The sequence below is a fragment of the Triticum dicoccoides genome, chromosome 7A (assembly GCF_002162155.2).
Source record: "Triticum dicoccoides isolate Atlit2015 ecotype Zavitan chromosome 7A, WEW_v2.0, whole genome shotgun sequence".
Lineage (NCBI taxonomy): Eukaryota > Viridiplantae > Streptophyta > Magnoliopsida > Poales > Poaceae > Triticum > Triticum dicoccoides.
The window spans coordinates 70,901,278-70,916,006 of record NC_041392.1 but is presented as its reverse complement, the minus strand read 5'-3'; the positions used below and the strand labels follow the sequence as shown (position 1 = coordinate 70,916,006).

The 14,729-nt window shown below is 43.3% G+C and overlaps 1 protein-coding gene across 3 annotated transcripts; it reads right to left on the bottom strand.

The window, feature by feature from the left end:
- Positions 1-2,044: 2,044 nt before the first annotated feature.
- On the bottom strand, positions 2,045-6,217 carry LOC119329563 (putative lipase YDR444W). Of its 3 annotated transcripts, XR_005159605.1 has the most exons (13): positions 5,908-6,217; positions 5,339-5,480; positions 4,861-4,928; positions 4,659-4,729; positions 4,317-4,580; positions 3,839-4,002; positions 3,711-3,766; positions 3,561-3,613; positions 3,299-3,467; positions 3,120-3,217; positions 2,896-3,025; positions 2,335-2,703; positions 2,045-2,258 (listed from the first exon to the last, which is right to left on the bottom strand). XR_005159605.1 is itself a non-coding variant. In XM_037602624.1 (12 exons), the coding sequence occupies exons 1-11, from the start codon at positions 6,026-6,028 to the stop codon at positions 2,933-2,935; spliced, it is 1,299 nt and encodes a 432-aa protein (XP_037458521.1). In that variant the 5' UTR covers positions 6,029-6,217; the 3' UTR covers positions 2,283-2,706; positions 2,896-2,932. The 3 variants fall into 3 exon arrangements, 2 of the variants coding, with proteins under 2 accessions (XP_037458521.1, XP_037458520.1); XM_037602624.1 differs by lacking the exon at positions 2,045-2,258 and having other exon boundaries at positions 2,283-2,706; XM_037602623.1 differs by lacking the exon at positions 2,045-2,258 and having other exon boundaries at positions 2,283-2,703.
- Between the last annotated feature and the right edge of the window lie 8,512 nt (positions 6,218-14,729).

Sequence of the window (14,729 nt, the reverse complement as noted above, 5' to 3'; positions counted from 1 at the left end):
CATAAGTATTGCGGTGGGTAAACGAATTACTGTCGAGCAATTGATGGAATTGAGCATAGTTATGAGAATATCTAGGTATGATCATGTATATAGGCATCACGTCCGAGACAAGTAGACCGAAACGATTCTGCATCTACTACTATTACTCCACACATCGATAGCTATCCAGCATGCATCTAGAGTATTAAGTTCATAAGAACAGAGTAATGCTTTAAGGAAGATGACATGATGTAGAGGGATAAACTCATGCAATATGATATAAACCCCATCTTCTTATCCTCGATGGCAACAATACAATACGTGCCTTGCTGCCCCTGCTGTCACTGGGAAAGGACACCACAAGATTGAACCCAAAGCTAAGCACTTCTCCCATTGCAAGAAAGATCAATCTAGTAGGCCAAACCAAACTGATAATTCGAAGAGACTTGCAAAGATAAACCAATCATACATAAAAGAATTCAGAAGAGATTCAAATTTTGTTCATAGATAAAGTTGATCATAAACCCGCAATTCATCGGATCTCGACAAACACACCGCAAAAGAAGATTACATCGAATAGATCTCCAAGAAGATCGAGGAGAACTTTGTATTGAGATCCGAAGAGAGAGAAGAAGCCATCTTGCTAATAACTATGGATCCGTAGGTCTGAAGTAAACTACTCACACATCACTGGAGAGGCCATGGAGTTGATGTAGAGGCCCTCCGTGATCAATGGCCCCTCCGGCGGAGCTCCGGAAAAGGCCCCAAGATGGGATCTCTCAGGTACAGAAGGTTGCGGCGGTGTAATTAGGTTTTTGTGGTGCTCCTAGATGTTTGGGAGGTATATGGATATATATAGGAGGAAGAAGTACGTCGGTGGAGCGACAGAGGGCCCACGAGGGTGGAGGGCGCGCCCAGGGGGTAGGCGCGCCCCCCTACCTCGTGCCTTCCTCCCTTGTTTCTTGACGCCCACTCCAAGTCTCCTGGATCATGTTTGTTGAGAAAATCACGTTCATGAAGGTTTCAGTCTGTTTGGACTCTGTTTGATATTCCTTTTCTTCAAAACCCTAAAATAGGCAAAAAAAATAGCAAATTGGGCTGGTCCTCCGGTTAGTAGGTTAGTCCCAAAAATGATATAAAAGTGTAAAATAAAGCCCATTAACATTCAAAATAGATAATATAATAATATGGAGCAATCAAAAATTATAGATAAATTGAAGACGTATCAAGCATCCCCAAGCTTAATTCCTGCTCGTCCTCAAGTAGGTAAATGATAAAAGAAGAATTTTTGATGTGAAATGCTTTCTAACATATTTCTCAATGTAATTTTTCTTTATTGTGGTATGAATGTTCAGATCCAAAGATTCAAGATAAAAGTTTAATATTGACATAGAAATAATAATACTTCAAGCATACTAATTAAGCAATTATATCTTCTCAAAATAACATGGCCAAAGTAAGTTATCCCTACTATATCATATAGTCTGGCTATGCTCTATCTTCACCATAGAAAATATTTAAATCATGCACAACCCCGATGACAAGCCAAGAAATTGTTTCATACTTTTCATGCCATCTGTGGTTCCTACTCTTCTCTAGAATGGTCGACTTTAAATCTGTATTTTTACCATTTAATAATTTTCCTGATTTTTCTCACATACATATTCTTTTTCCCAAAAATAAACATTTTCCATAATTTAAACTTTGGTTCCTAATTATTTTTGCTGTTAATTACAACATGTGGTCATCCCGGGAAAGTATCCAATGCTCACAGCCTTCGGGTACTTCCAGTACTCCAATTTTAAAAAACATATTTTGAATGTTCTAAAAAATTTGAAAAAAATTGTGAATGTTCACAATGAATGTGACTACAAGCCCTAAAAATTTCAGATCCAAACTCGAAATGTACATTGAGAAACAAAAAAAAGAAATCCAGATCTAAATAGTGTCAATGTTGCTTTTGTCTCTTCTTTACACTATTCATGCTAGATTTCACGTTTTTGTTTCTCAATATGTGTTTCAAGTTTGGATCTGAAAATTTTATGGCTTGTAGTCACATTCGTTGTGAACATTCATAATTTTTCTCAGAATTTTCTGAAACATTCAAAATATGTTTTTTGACATTGGAGTACCGGGAGTACCCAAGGTTTGCGAGCACCAGATACTTTCCCTGGTCATCCCTTCTTTCCGGACCATTGCATTGACTCACAGCAGCCAGCTAGCTCTGAATTCAGATTGCACTCACTCCCCTGCTGCATGTGAGCACTGCTGCTGCAGTGCTGCTCTAACAGAAATGCTTCAAGTTCAGTATGGAACGGTCAATGCAGCAACCTGACTAGTAACAAGAATGCTTACATTGCTTCAGCATCCGTCAACTCTCAGTACCACCTCCATATGTTCATTCTTGTTGGACGGGACACCAGCAAAAACAGGCCTCAGTGTTAAAATGCCTGGGTTTTCCAGGTCAACCGCGGTGTTACATTCCCAGTACGGCCTCTCTCAATATTAGCATAATCCACCATAGCTACGAACACTTCACACCTATCTGCGGCGTAATATCATCTAAAATACCATTTGCTTCCAGCACGAGTCGTGGCAATCATCTTCCGAATGAGAAATATCATCCCGTTCTTCTTTTTTCATTTCCAGTTTGTGCCGGCACCTGCCTCTGCAACTGACTTGCGAACCGTCTACAACAAGATGTATCACTAATTCCTTGTAGACCTGCTACACAAATATATTACTTCGTGTGAGATGAAAACATATACAGGCATCGAAGCAACAAGCTGGCAAGCAATCAACATTTAGCAATGAATTTATGGCTTACGGTATCTTCGAATATTGGCAAAACAACCTTTGTGTTGGTTAGGAAAAGCTGGGAAAAGTTGCTCAAAAGTTTACCAATAGAGTACTTACCTAACCGTGGCGAAAGTCAGCATCCCAGGTGTGAATCTCACAGGCTGGAGGGCAGACATGTCTGTTTCAAGCTGTCTGCGACGTGGGCGATCACACCGGCACCCGCATTGTGAAGCCACTCATTCTTAACCTGCATTGATACGTACCATGTATTTTGAAGATGATGTATTCGAGCAGAAAAATGTATGTCCTCAGGGGACTCTTGGGTGTGCACATATACATACATGCATGTTGTTGTGAGCAGAGTAAGGCCACATTGATGCATGGAAGTTCACATCTACTTTCTTCCAACCCACTCTCTGCAACCCACGAATCATCTCCTCTGTTTTCGAACAAAGAATTGATTTTCATATGTACAAAAGGGAAGAAATGTAGTACATACAGGTAGCACAAAATTCCTTACCCTCCATCATCTGGTGATATTCCTGGGTATTTTCCATGTTCGGTGTACTTTGTGCAGCTTCTTTAGCTCTGGCTGCCCGCAAAGGAAAATGGGGACCGTCGGACGACACAGGCGAACAGTATTCCACATTCACAATGTACTTGTAGCCATCAACTGAACGACGCAAGGGCTGCGTACAGGAAGCAAGTAAGGAGTTACTCAAAATATGACACCCCGAACCCAGTTTAGCAGCTGCCACTAAATCGCACTGGAAGTAAGGTACCTTTCTAAGGTCCAATTCTCTCCTTATTGAGGATGTTTTCCAACCAACCATATCTGGCATCCGAGGCTCAGGAAAACAAGAAAACAGAAATATTCCCTTTGCACATATATTACAGATCAAAATCAAGAAATAATTTCATATGGAGGATACGGTCATATGAAACATTAGCATACAGAATGCGGTTCTTAAAAGCTGCTAGTGCAGATCTGTTGAGATGAAGAAACATTATTTTCTACTAGAATAAGTTAGCCTCTAAAGGATCTGTCCTCCTCACCTACATGAACTTTTTGTCCTCGTGGTCAGATGTCATTAGTAGAAGGAGAGGTGGCTTGCTAGGTTCGCCATCAGTGAGAAAAAGTTGAGCACCAGTGTGTCCGACAATGAAGGGTGCCAAAGGTGCTGCAAGTTTCTCTAGAATTGACAGCCCTTGAAGAAATGGAAGCTGATAATCGCCAAAGGGGGTAAATTCGCATGAAATCAATGCATTCTCGATATTAAAAAGCCTGAGTAATATCACTATTTTCTCAGTGAGCAATTGCTTGTATGTTTCACCAGAAGTTTACTTAGATGGCTTTGGCACCAATTAATGATATACCTGTATACCACGATGTGTTGGGTCTACCTCACAAAATCCTTAATACATTGTTAAAAATTGCTCAAGCCCCAAAACAAAGCTTTTGCTTCCAAGGCAACCAAGATTAGATGGGAAGTTAAAAAAGGTTGACAAATATAATTTAATGTGTGTTGGACACCCACCTGATTTTTTCCTCTAACACCAAGATGTGGGGTTGCCAATGTAATAAAATTAGTTGGCTCCAACCCAGCAATGGCACCTAATCCTGAAGTGCGTGATATTTCAGATCCTCCACTTGTCAGCATGACACCAGCACCACTTCCAGTTTCTTTTGCTTGCTGTGAATATAGTATAGAAATAGCATATCTAGCAAACAAACCACCCAAAGAATGTGCTATGAAGGAAATCTTTTTCAAGCCGGCCATCTTCTGAACCACGTCCAAGACCTGCTTCCATAGGGCAATATTATGCAAGCTTCTAAGCAATCAATACATCAACAGCAGAGGACAGTCTCTACCACATACTTCTTTCGCTAACCTCCTTCCAGCTACATTGATTCCGTCAAAAGATTTGGCGTAGATGTTTGATGAACTAGCTGCAAGGAAATAGTTTGCTATTTTATGGCTAACAATTTTATGTGCTGCAGTAAAGCAGTGGATGCTAATTTCATCGCTTAACTACAATGTCCTTTCTCTATATAGATGAAGAGTTAAAATGCACACATACCATAGATGAAGAAATTATCACCAAGCCTCTTTTTCAGCACTGCTTCCCCATATGTCCAGTCACTGGGGCTATAATCAACAGAGAATGAAGAAAAACTATCAGTAAAAACCACCAATAAGTACAACTTAAACATTATTGAGTAAATTGTGCCAAATGTAAATATACCTCTATCATTTTGCAAAGCTTTTACTATTGCTTATATGGACTTTACAAATACAGGTGTGTACTTTGAGTTCTGACAGTTAAGTACAGATGTATGTCATGTGATTTACTCATAAAAGTTCACATTTACACTATGAAAAATTATGGTGCATCTCAAAATCCTGAATCGTAATGTCATACCAATCAGGCTAAAATCTAGGCCAGGTAGAAAGGAAATTTGTAGCCAGTAACAACGAAATTAAGTTCTCGAGAAAGAGATGCAGCTTATCCTATTTTTATAAACTACTGGAGTAGTAAGGTAGGACTAGGCTGTTACCTTGCCATGATACCATGAACCAGAACAATGAGATGTTCTGGTCCTTGCTTGCTTTTGGATGCTTCCACGGATGAACACGATACGGGAGAACCCCTGCCGGTGGACATTGGGTGGGAACAAAGGTATTTCGTGGTGTTCAATCCTGCATAACACAGAGTAATGTCAGAGTTTCAGCACACCTTTTCTTTTTTGACAGTAGAGTTTCGGCGAAAGACTTCACCCCCCATTAATTTGCCCCGGGCATCGGCTTCACTCATTCAGAGAAACTGAAACGAAGTTCGCACCTTGGGTTGGATCCAAGAATCTCTGCGCTCGTGGGGAACAAACTACCGAAACGAATCCCATCAGACCAGACCACCAGTCGCTTGGGCACTTGAAGAACTACCGAATCTTAGCACCGCAGCTACGAAATGATCCGGCACACCCCACCCGCGACCCCAAATTTCGAAAATCTCTCATATTCCCCCCCGGTTCGATCCCGAACCAACGCCATAGATTTTTCTTCAACGGAGCGGTAAAGAAGCTACGGCAGGGACTTTGGTGAAACGGATCCTGGGAGCAGAACGTACCTGATGGGCCGGCGGCGCCGCTCCGGGGACGAGCGTGGCCGGGAGGGGAGGGGCGGGGGCGCAGGCGGCGGCAGAGATGTGAGCGGTCGTGGTGGCGGGGAGAGCAAAGCGTGGACGCCATCCCGCGCGCGCGTAAGCGGAAGTTATCGCCGCCGACGCTCGCGAATCGAGGGAATGCGGCGGCCGACGAGGGGCTGACGCGCGTGCGGACGACGCGGCGGTTTCGGCGCTCGGGTGGGATACGGCGTCGCCGCCGTCCGTTGGATTCGCCGCGGACGGCCGGCGGCTCAAACGGCTCTACATCCGATAACTCTCCGTGGATTATTTTATTTAACAGAGTATGGACTACAGACGCGGGTGTCATCATGAGTTTTTTACATAGTTGACGAAAACGTCTCCTTCCACCGAATATGTATCCAAATTTTTTGAATAAATTCAGGATAAATACGAGCAGCAAGATTCGAATTCTAATGGGTTGGGATACCACTGTTCTCAGCATATTGTCCCACACACAGTGTAAAACCTAAGGTAGCTTGGTCACAAACCAAACATCCCCATATATTTTTTCTGAGAGACCACCAATTTTATTGATTACTCGACAACATTATGCAGAGTTTTCCGGATGTAGTCCGGAACAGAAAAGAAAACACATGGACTAGCTGAATACATACAAGTTGTAGCTAACAAATGAGCAACAATATTCAAATGCCGACGTGCGAGCTTGAAGATCACCGAATTGAAGGCAGCGGCCGCATTTTTACGGTCAGAAACCACCGTGCCAATAGCAGAACGATCAATTCCTGAAGAATGAATTATGTGCACCAAAGATAGACAATCTGTAGCAAAGATAACATCATGTACTTGCTTTTGCAATGCCTCATGAACAGCTCGTATAAGAGCTATAGCCTCCGCCATCTTCGGCATGAGAACACCAAGAACCGGGTCACTGCAGGCCACTACAAAACGTGAGGCTAGGGGACATATCCGCGATGATGGACCTCGCCGGCGATGACGAGGGGTGGCGCGCGCAGTTGACGGAGGTGTGCGGCTGGTTCCCCAGCACGGAGATGTTGGTCAACCACGCGCGTGGCCTCGTCAAAGTCCTCACCGACGCCGAGAGAAAGCGCGCCTTCCCCTACGGCCGCAGCGTCCCACCGGCTGTCCTACTCGTGTGGGCAATGCGAGAGGCCACGCTGAGCGAGTCCCTCGTTCAGCGCGCAAGGTGGTGGATGTACCGCTCCACCACCATGACGCTGCGGCCAGATTCAGCACGCGTCGCGCCGAGGGTGGACCGCGTCGACGTCGAGCTCGCTCTCCCTGCGCCCGTCAGCCCGGACTACAAGGTCCGCCACGTGTCGAAGCCAGTGCTGCCGTTGGGCTGTGACGTCGTGGAGGACGACGTGGAGGAGGTACTGGTCATCCCTGATGACCATGAGGAGGGCGAGGAGGACGTTGTGTAGATGGTAGCACCGGTCGCCGTCGAGGGTGGCAAGACAATGCCCATCGACGTCGAGCTCCTTCCCCTCCTCCCTGACATAGTGAAGGTGGAAGAAGAGGAGGTGGCTCAGGATTAGGTGGCACAACTGTCGAACAGAACGGCGGTCAAGAAGAAGGCTTCTCCGCGTGTGGTGCGCCGCTCACGCCGCCTCAAAATTCTGAAGAAGTGAAGATGGGCACAGTTGCTGAAGGAGGAGGAAGCTGCTGGTTATCTTAAGTTAGGTATGTTGTTATATGTTTCAGCATATAAGTTAACATTATTTTGGGTTTGATGTTGGTTAGGTATGCTTTTATATGTAAGCATGTAAGTTATGCAATTCGTACGGTTTGATCGGGTTCTTTGTGGCTGAAGAACTGAATATCTACTGCTCACCCTAAGTGCCAAGTTCAGTTAAATTTCTGAATATTGAATATGTACTGTTGCTTTGCTTCAGTGTTGCATGGAAGCTGCTAGATGTTGCTCCTATGTTACAACAAGACAATGAACTGGGCTGCTGCATAAATCAGTAGTGTTGCTAGGTGATGTGCCCATATGCATCACATACCAAATATAGAACATGCCAAAAGTGCATTGTCTGTCAAATATAGGACATGCCAAAAGTGCATTGTCTGCCAAATATAGAACATGCCAAAAGTGCATTGTCTACCAATCATGATGGCCCCATGTTATTTATGCTGCAATCTCTGTTACACTTTGCCCATAAATTGAATAGCAAATAATTCAGCAGCATTTCATCATGTCAATTACAATGATGTCAATAACTTTATGAACAATCTACTTGCTAACTATGACAGCAATCATAATGGCAAGCATGCCAAGATACAGAAGACCTCCAAATCCTAAAATCCTATCCCTATAGAGCAATATCTCCTTGTGCATCTTAACCATTGCCCTCTTTTCTTTCTCATTCCTTTTAATTTCAGCTTCATATTCTATAATCTCAGTCTCCAGTTTCTTGTTCTTCATGGCAAGATACTTAATGACTGACTTTGCTTTGCTATCCCACTCCCCATCAACCCATTCAACATACTCAGAAGTGATATCATCCTAATTAAATCATGAGCAATTCAAGTCATTTTATAACTGAACTTGTCGCTCCAAGCGTTAAACACTGAACTTTTTTGCAGCTTGACCGCAATAGCAATACTAGTTTGAAGATCATGCTCACTAGACTAACCTCAAACACACATCCCCCGAGTGTGCGCTGCCAAAATTGTCTGCATCTACGCAGACACGGCCACTAGGAGTTTCCTGATGACCACATAGATGGAGCTTGTCATGGCCACAGGTGATGAATTATGGGCGATAATGCTGGGATGTAAAGAACAACGGTAAAGAACTTACCTTTTTGCCACCAAAGTGTAGCACTGAAGAAACCCTAGCATTGGGTTCTCCCGGCCCGCCGCCGCCCACGAAACCCCCATCCCCTGTTCCACTAGATCCGCCGCCGCTGCCTCCTGTGCCATTGAATCCGCCCCACCTGCTTGCAGGACCCAGGGTTCGACCTAACTTGCGGTCGCCACCGCTCTTCTCGCCGCAGCCGTAGCCGCCCGACGCCCAGCTCACTGTCATGCTTTCACCGTCGAGATTTGGAGGCGCAAATAGAGAGGGAGGGCTAGGGATTTGGAAAGGGAAACGAGAAAAGGGGAAAGATCGATGTGAACCTGGCAAAATGGGCTGGTGTAGCGCTGCCGGGAAGATAGCCCGCCCGTGGGGCCCCTCATGTGGTTAGATGGGCCGTGCCTGGCATTATGGTGAGTACACAAAAAGTTAATTATACATATAATAAAAAATGAAGGGTTTGTAAAACAAAATATAAAAACATGATGGCTGATAACTCGCGATAGAGCCAACGAGCTGACATGACTAATTTTGATCAGTGTAATATTACATTTTGGCTCGATATATTTACTTATCTACCATGACTACTTTTCATAATCATGTTATGAGGGGGAATTACTAGGAGATTATGCAAGATGATGACATACAGATAGCTAAGGCAGAAGGCTAAGCTTGGTAGAGTTTTAAAAATAGTTAAGATTGTGAAAATTTTAATATGAAACTTACGAGAACAGTTGAAGAGAAAAATAGACTATTATAAAAAATGGAGAACGAGAAAAATATTAAGCAAGAACATTTGATAAGTGAAGCCGTGAAAAATACAATTATAAAAAATTGGAAACAAGAAAAATATTAAGCAAGAATAATTGATAAATGAAGCCAAAACTTTATTGGTACGATCAAATTGTCTTCTCCGAGCGAATGTTATGACCGAATTGTCTTGTACGAGCGAATTGTCTGATAGACACATACACATGCATGTGTCATAATATTCGAGATGCCCTGTTTATTACATAAAAATGATAGAACCCCTAAGATAATCATGCCGTCGAAACCTTCGACCAGACTAAATCCAAACCACTAAAACTTCAATCTTGCATGCCGCATGAATTCTTCAGGCGCGCCTTTTCTTTGCGATTTCGCGAATTTTATTCTTCACACACTCCATCGAGTTCGAAGGTGACATAATCAACTCTGCGACGAAACGTCTTCTCCTTGCGTCAACGGTGGCCTGCAAAAAATGACATAAAGGTTACATGAACCGAAGTTGCTACACCACCATAGTAGCTAGTCTACAAACGTAAATAACATCATACCTATGTAAAAGTGCGGGTGATTCGGTCCCCATCCCAATTTTCTAGACATTCTGTGACAAAAAGGCCACAAGAGTTCCTGGTACATATGCAAACATTAGCGGTGGGCAATACGAACATGTGTGTTGTTGTTTGATTGTGCATGATGTCCTATTAACTCACCCATCCTCTTGCTGGGGTATGTCATACTCCTTGATAGGCCACTTACTTACGTCCGGATATTTCCCTGGTGTAATAAGATTTGCCTCACGCATATCGTGTGCTATAGCCATTCGCTATAAAGAGGATAGTGTTAAAGAACAATCATAAACAATATGTAAGAGCAATGGTACAAATGTTGGTTACATTACCAGTGCTTTAACAGTCCTCTCAGTCAGCTCCAGAGGATAGAGCGAATCGAGAACTTGGATTTCTTTCTTGATCATGTGCATGACCACGGTCATCCAGTGGCTATTGTCGATATTCAACGCGATATACGTCTACAGTGCAAAAAACCATTATGGATCAAAAGAAATACTTGATGAACTATCCTGTAGTGATGAATCACAAACATTACGTACCTTATCACGCACAGTATACTCTTTCGTGACTCTATTAACTGCTTCAGCTTTGGTCAGAGCACTATCCATGTTGCAGCTCGATGGCAATGGATCGTCATGTGCGATAGCACGATCTACAAGGAATTTGGACCTCCACGCTGGACAGAGGTAAGGATCATGACCAACACGCAGCTCCAAATGTCCCATATAAGCATCAATAACCTGCATAGAATATCAGTGCATTACATGTTGAAAGTTGAGACACAGATTATTGAGCATTTAAAAAACAGGACATGCAAGTACTACTTACATCGCCCGACAGCCATCTATGAGCTAGTACTGGTAGAATCCTTTCGGAAGTCAGAGTTATGCCACGCCCTTCACTGTAGTAATTTTTTTTGTTCTTGTTCTTCTCAGTGCTAGCAGCTAACTCGACAAATGAAACAGCTGCATCAATTATTTCCGGTGTCAACTCATCTGCCACAACCTCTGGCACATTATTGTTCGAAAATAGAGCTGCATGAAATAATATGAACGTCAACAATGGTGATCATATGCATTGGTACTAAATAAAAAAATTAAGAATGTTAGTTACGATACCTCTAGTAGCAGTACTAGTACCAGAGGTTCTCTGACCACGGCTGGTACGCCTGCCGGGCTTGTCAAGTGCGTAGGGGGATTCAAATTTCTTGGGAACGGTCCGCTTTCGCTTACCAGACATAATCTCCTCATTCTTATCGATTGTTGCACCCTTTTTTCCATTCTCCTTAGCCATGAACTTGCTGACAGAAGATGGACAAATGTCTATGTCCGATGAAGGTGCTAGAGTAGAAGTACCAACCACCCAAGGGTTTTTCGGTGTACCCCCACATACATCATTACGCTTAACAGGTGAAGCTTCCTTGTGTCCATTCATATTCGGTGGGGTTTTCTGTTTGGCAAACTAAATCGTGTGAACATTTCTGGACATAAAAAAATTAAACGAGAAAATTATAGACAGAAAGATAAATACATAGTACCTCAGGTACGGTTTTATGGTCGGGAAGCACTATATCAGGCTGCGTCATGTCAATGATCGGCTGTCCATCACTGTCCATGTCTTCCTTGTACACGAATTCCTTCTTTTCATATGGACCATTCTCGAACGAATCCACTTCGTCCGGATCATTCTCGGCGGATGGCACGGCAACAGCCGGCTTGTACATGACACCTGCTTTGTTCAACTTCTCCAACAACCTCTGCAATAGAAATATAAACTTAGTAATGCTAGCATGGTTTAAAACAGCAAACATATTGTAAACTATAAAGTTTGGGTGTGATATCTCAGCAACTTGATCAGGGATTTGCCTCATCTGGGTGTGTATGAAGTCCATGCACCGCTTCATTAGAAGCTCCATCAAATATTCCGACAATGCGGCTGTCGTCGACTTCTTTGCGTTTCCAGTTGCAGGCTTGGTTTTTGGCTTCATGGTAGGCGCATTATTTGGGATGTTGGGCTCCTGAGCCCTATACTCCTGGGTGATATTATTTTCGATCTGCATGCGATATTCAAGTACATGTGATCAATAAAAAATAAATATTATTAAGTTACAAAACATTTAAGAAAGACGAAACACAATGACTTACCCTGACGTTACCACGGTCGCGCCCATTGTCATAGTCGAACCTATCTCTCCTAGTGGTTGCACCTTCTGTCCAGTTCCTCATAAGAGGTTGTAAGGACAAGTTCTGATTATAGGCGCATTCGCCGTCGACCGGTTGCACCTTCTCCCAGTACAAGTACTACAAAAAAAAATATAAGGATTTAGAGTTAGTAAACTACATCACATAAAATTGCAATGATCTGATAATTGACATTATGCAACAGGTCTCATATGTGTACCAGCAAGAGAGCCAAATTGCCTTTCGACCATTGGCGGAGGTGTTTGCCTTTCTTCACTATGCGAAGGCAATCAAGGAGAACACGCATGGTGAAGTCATTCCAGTTAATCTTTGAAATACGTTTCACATCTTTGACCAAAGCGTAGTACTGCTTTGGCACAATCTTGCTCGACATGGAAGCAATAATTGTTCCTAACAGGACAAGGACTACTTTGCGAAGGAAATCATCGTCCGTGGCTTTACTTTTAATTATGTCCTCAGTGAGATTATCTATCACTATGTTTTCTGATGTCTTACTGAGAAATTGTGGCGGCACCCGCTCCTTCATGTCCTCGCCTTCTTCAGTCAGAATGTCCGAAGCAGACAGTCCTTGGTTCTCGAGGTTAAAGATGCACTCGACATCGACCGCACCGAGAGTCACCTCCCCAACCTGCTCTTGTATAATGAATCTGCCCGTGCTGGCCTGAAAATTCTCAATCATATACCTAATCAGTAGGGTACGCATCTTAATAGCTGGTATCTGCAGCATGTTGCGCAATGTTGTATCAGCCACTCTAGCGCGTTGGCTGCTCGATAGAGCTGCAACAAGCTTGCACCATTTCTCTACGGCGCATACCATTTCTCCATTCAGCTCGTCCATCCTATTGAAAGAAAATATATAACTTCGTGACATTAGCTAACACTAAAGCAAAAATAACAATAGACATGCAAAAATATAAAACTTTCTGGCAGTAGCTAACACTAATGCAAAAATAACACTAATGCAAATACAAAACTATCACCATGTATAATGCAACATGCAGCCAAGTGTGTGCTGACATAAGGCAATAAAAAAATAACTACAATTGGTAATTGAATTTACTTGCATCTGATCAAGTTCTTTGAGTATCAGATAAATTATATAATCAATAAATTTAATATGGTCAACTGTTACTAATTCGTCTGGTTGTCTTATTAACAGGGTGACAAATTGTTCAGCTGTAACTATAAACTAGAGTCTATAGCAATGGTACCTATTTGAGGTTCATCAACACCTAATGCTAATAACTCTTTAATGTTCTATGTGCACAACAATATAATTAGATCGTGTGACAAAAATATAATTGGATCTTGTGACAAAAAATGTATTGCATCATGCTTCTCGAGAAACAACATCTTATTCTACCATGCTATGAAAGAACCAAAGATTGTTTTTATCTACGCCATCTGGTCAGAACGCATCTAGTCGAGTTCATACTAGTTGAAAATATGTGGTAAACCTAAGTCCATCAAAGCAACGAGACGGAGGAAGTAGCTTGCTATGAAGGCGCGAGTGAAGGAGGACAATTTACTTGATCGGTCGACGGAGATGAAAGAAGTCGGCGATGCGTTCTGGACGTAGTTCGTCGAGGTCGGCCTCCACGTGCGGACGACCTTGATCTTCTCGGGGTTTTTGTGGCGTGTGGGATGCGGCGGACGGAGCTGTCGACGCCTCGCCGGCAGGAGTCGATCTAGTCGACGACATGTGCGAGGAGGAGGAGATTATATACGAGGTCGACGCCTAGGTCGTCGTAACTTCCCTGTGGCCAATCTCGCGATCTATATTTTCCTCCGTTGAAGCGAGGCTGAACGTGCTCCTCAATCATAGGGATTAGGAACATATGGATTAGCACGATCCCAGAAATGTGTAACAGAACGGCAACTACTCCCGTGATCGACGTGCGTGTGATCGACGTGCATGGAAAGCACAGCGTCGTGGGCCCCATAATATGGATCCGACACTTATTTGCGGTCTGGGCCGGCCCACCTACCTGCATTGTTTCTTCCCTCAAAATAAATATCATTGGTTCATCCCTAAAAAAACTCTTTGTGACACCTATTAGTTATTGTATACTTGTATATGTTCAATATCTCTATCATTTCTATAATATTATACATGGATCGAGTGTCGGAAATGAATGATACTTGTCATGCATGCATGCCATGGTCATCGTAGGTTACGCATAATGTTTGGGATCATTTCGTGAGATCGTAGGTTACGCATAAACCACTTTCAGACCTGGCCTCCGGCAGACCCGAATGGTCCTGCCTGTACATGGTGCACGTGGAAGCATGCATGAGATGACCCCAACTTTTGGGACCATGTGGGCTTGGCCAATGTGGTCCCCCGGGCAAGGTGTGCACAAATTCGGATACAAAATGCACGTTGCGTCACGTGGGGGCAGTGTTGTAGGGTTTTATCGTCGGAAATACCCTAGAAAATGCATCGAG